General features: G+C 38.8%; 1 protein-coding gene across 2 annotated transcripts in view; it reads left to right on the top strand.

Moving 5' to 3' along the window:
* Positions 1-1,169, top strand: part of LOC130096897 (low-density lipoprotein receptor-related protein 8-like) — an 87,365-nt gene extending 86,196 nt beyond the window's left edge. For both annotated transcript variants that reach the window (XM_056263598.1, XM_056263590.1), the window contains exon 18: positions 1-1,169. This exon is cut by the window's left edge. In XM_056263598.1, the coding sequence (XP_056119573.1) occupies positions 1-286 (286 nt within the window). In that variant the 3' untranslated portion in view covers positions 287-1,169.
* Positions 1,170-4,165: the final 2,996 nt, after the last annotated feature.

Below are 4,165 nucleotides of genomic sequence, written 5' to 3'. Positions count from 1 at the left end.
TTATCTCATTTACCGCAACTGGAGGAGGAACAGCACCAAAAGCATGAACTTCGACAACCCAGTCTACCGCAAAACCACAGGAGAGACGGAAGAGGACGAGATTCATATCGGTCGGACTGACGGGCTCGCTGGCCATCACCACCCTTACCCTGGGCCCGTGGTCGGCATGACGCCAGTCGGCACCGGGACGTGCCCGCCATTCATCGCTCTGCCTCTGGGGACCGGTTTACCAGACCCTTCCACACACTGGTACACAGAGCAACCCACCATCTCTAGTACTAAGTGAAAAGGAGACGACTTTAGAAATACTGTGACCGCAGGGAGCAGGACCGTCATGTGTTGCTGCCAAGCTATGCAGGAATGGCAATTTATCGAGCTGAATCATTCTTAACATGGCCAGGTTTTAAAGTGAGCTGCAGAATACTGGAGTGCAAATACTGTATGATTACTAAAGAAAAGTGTTATCATTTCAGTCCCATAATCATCTGGTCCATTTTATCGTCATTTATTGCTGGTTGGAACCACCAGGCCAAGCCTTTTCAAAACTCCATTATTTATATTTATCTTATAATAATAATTCGTTACATTTATATAGCGCTTTTCTCGGTACTCAAAGCGCTTTACATAGAAGGGGCGAATCTCCTCAACCACCATCTTATAATCCTAGAGAAATTTAGCACAGTAACTGGTATTAAATGTACTATTGAAATATTGTAACTAGTCTATTTGACTATCAATGTCCAGCACTTTAGCTAAAGCTGTAGAGAGAGAAAAAAATGGATCCTTATTTCTAACATTGCTTTGTTTGATTTAGGCATGTTCTCAAAATGAATTAACCAAATCATTAAAATTAATTAATCCGTTTGTTAAAATTTAAATTCCAATCGATTCCCAATGGATAAAATCAAGTCCTGCACTTTATTCCTCATGGAATACTCAAATTTCATTCAGAAATACGTCACATTATGAAAGTAAAATGGGCTGCAAATGTTGCTTCATGTTGACTTTAAAGTGCCCCTATTATGCTATTTTAAAGCTTCCTAATTTTGTTTTGGAGGTCTCCTACAATTGGTTTACACCATCCAAGGTCAAAAAACACTTTAATTTTCTCATAATATAAATTGCACATTACCTCATTTCTCAAAGAGTCTGAAATCAGTTATTTCGAAGAGTCAATACATGTAAACACCTGCAAAAACCCGAATATGCTCATATCCCGGATTTTAAAAACCGGGATATGATACCTGGGGTAGCCCTTTTCTAACCCGAATTTTTGGTCATGTAAACGCGCATCGGCATATCCCCATAGTGATTTGTGTTCTGCGCATGTTCTATTCGCAGGGAATCTTGGTCTTTTGAGTAGAGGAACTTCTCGGCGCATACAAAAACCCGCGTGCAGTATACCGGAAGTAAACATGGACGCAGCACAGCATACTTTTGGAGCGAGGTCAGTACCAGCACCAAAGCGCAAACAAAGGCGATCGCTATCTGCCCCAAACTATTCATTATCCGCGTGCTGCTGCTGTTGTTGTTGTCTTTGGATACAGGAAGAAGAATCGGAAATGACGCAGTGCGTCTTAAGGTTGTCCGTACATCTTAACGCTAACCGTGCGTCGCCGTTTACATCGGGATATTGCAATTCCATGTATACAGGAGAAACTCTCTCTGCTCACGCATGTAAACGGGTTATTCCTAATGTTTCAGAAACCCGAATAGTGACCTTAACCCGACCATAACCCGAAAATTGTCTGCATGTAAACGTAGTCAGTCTCGCTAAACCCCTCTTTACTAAGAGCTTACTCTGGTCTGATTGGTCAGACGGCCCAGTCTGTTGTGATTGGTCTACAGCTCACAGCGCATGTCGGAAACAAAACGCCTATTACCATAACTGAATTTCACCTCTGATGATAAACAGAGATACAAACAATGGCATAGGTTTTTTTGTATCAATTCCAGCACGAGTCTTTCTGAAGTGCATTCAAAGTGGCTTCGCATCGCCTGAAAACAGCGTCTTCTCGACATGTGACAACACAACCCAAACTCTACCAGACCTCAGCTACAACTACAGTGTTCGTGGGCGGGTCAAAGTAGACGTCATTTGCGGGCATTATGCAAATGTGTTATATTGTTACATATATGTAACAGTAAGTGAGACTGGAATTACTTACAACTAGTTTCAGCAGTTCAGAATCGATTCTTTTTCTAGGAGACAATAACTTTATCTGTCGTCCATTTTGATCTTTAACACTTTGCAGACTTATTACATTCACAAACAGCTATATTGCATGCATGAAAGGGAATATTTAAAAAAAAAGCATAATAGGAGCACTTTAATACTAATTTATAATAAAATATGCATTATTCACTTTGACGAAATACATTTTAGATTGTCAAGTTAGAACCTAAGAACTATTAAAAAATGAGATGTAAACAAAGAAAGATTTCAATACAAAAATGGATCTTTTTTTTTGTCGGTTTCAGCAATATTATCCACTTTTTCTTGGTGCGTTTGCTTCATTCTGAGTTTTGCTACTCGTACACCAGCTGTCATTTCTGAATTTCACACGTCTGTTTCTGTTATTGGGGTTGTTGCGTGCGGAACAGGTTTGCCGCGCCGCCCACTTGCATTCATCTTTCATGTTGTTGTTTATCTCCTGAGTGGAGAAACGGGGAGAACATAAGCTGATAGTCGCCCCAAGGGTCTAGCATAGCTACAGGCGCTGAGCTAAAGGTTACGTAAGCACTATGTTAGCGTCTAAACACATTAGAATCACGTTAACGTCGTAAAAAAAAGTATCCCAGACTGGCATATGTGCAGACAGCCTTCTCAGCAGATCTAGTGCTCATGCCTCACTGTAAGAGACGTAGCGACCTTTAAAGACGCTCTGAAAGGCCATACATTCCAAATGCTGGACATTTATTCGTGCGGTTGTTTTTGACACAGGGGTTCCTCTGCGTTCTCCTGTCGTGTGCTGTGGGAATGTTTCGTTTTGTCTCAGGGAGATGGTATAGAGACGGATGGGATTTCAGTTGATCAATTGGCATAAGAAAAAGGTTGAAAACAAAAAATGCATCTTGCTTGCCTTGCAGTGACATTATGTACAGTGGGTTGAAGCAGGATGTGATGCATAAAGATTGGCTTTGGAAAGAGAGATTTCTTAGAGGGCTACATTGTCAATAAATGTTGAAATAGTAGCTGAAATGAATCGGATTGGGTTCTAGTTGTTGTCTGGGTCACATTTCACCCTAAAATGAAAAGAAAGATCATTTGCATATAGATTTTTTTTTTTTTTTGAAAGATTGCCTCTCTGATAAATCTGACAATATTATTACAATTTCAAATTACTGTTTTCAATTTGGATATATTTTAAAATGTAATTTATTCCTGTGATGCAAAGCTGAATTTTCAGCCACATTACTCCAGTCTTCAGTGTCACATGATCCTTCAGAAATCATTATAATATGATAATTTGCTGCTCAAGAAACATTTCTGATTATTATCAATGTTGAAAACAGTGGGAAATTGTGATAAATGTTTTTTAAGGATTCGTCGATGAATAGAAAGTTCAAAAGAACATTTATTTGATAATAATGTTATATCTTATTTTAATCTTATTCATTTCTTTTCTAAATCGTACTTAACCTCAAACAAATACTATCATGATACATACAATTTGAATGAATACAATTTTCATTGATTTCATACAGTAATAAGTAGATTGTCATGAAAATGAGAATTACCAGGGGCAAATGTGTTGATTTGTCAATTGCAACAAATCTTAATAGTCCTTGGTTTTCTTTATTTAAAATCTAATTTTGTTATTTCTTTCTTTTGATTTTGTGGTGAAATATGACCTGAAGGTGTTCTTGTCAGGTTTCGTGAGATTCACTCACTGAGGCTTTTTTCCCCCTTTATACTTAATATTATGAAGGTGTCTTGAGTGTTGTATACTTTGAATACATTTTTAGACAAAAGGACAGATTTTTTTTTCTCATTAGTGTGTGAAGTAAGACCAGCTGTTCATTCACAGATTCTGCATTCAGATGTTACCTCATTAATATGATAGAGCATCGCTCTAGGATTTCAAATGAAGACTCCCTCATAAGAGAGGAGCATTAAATATCACGTGTGTGTGGAGGGAAGGGGGGAGGGGGGTGGGTGTGT

Source organism: Rhinichthys klamathensis, unplaced genomic scaffold (assembly GCF_029890125.1).
Source record: "Rhinichthys klamathensis goyatoka isolate OS25496 unplaced genomic scaffold, OSU_Roscu_1.1 h1tg000011l_1, whole genome shotgun sequence".
In the NCBI taxonomy this organism is placed as follows: Eukaryota; Metazoa; Chordata; class Actinopteri; order Cypriniformes; family Leuciscidae; genus Rhinichthys; species Rhinichthys klamathensis.
The sequence above is the reverse complement of the archived record's forward strand: the minus strand, read 5'-3'. Positions and strand labels throughout refer to the sequence as shown.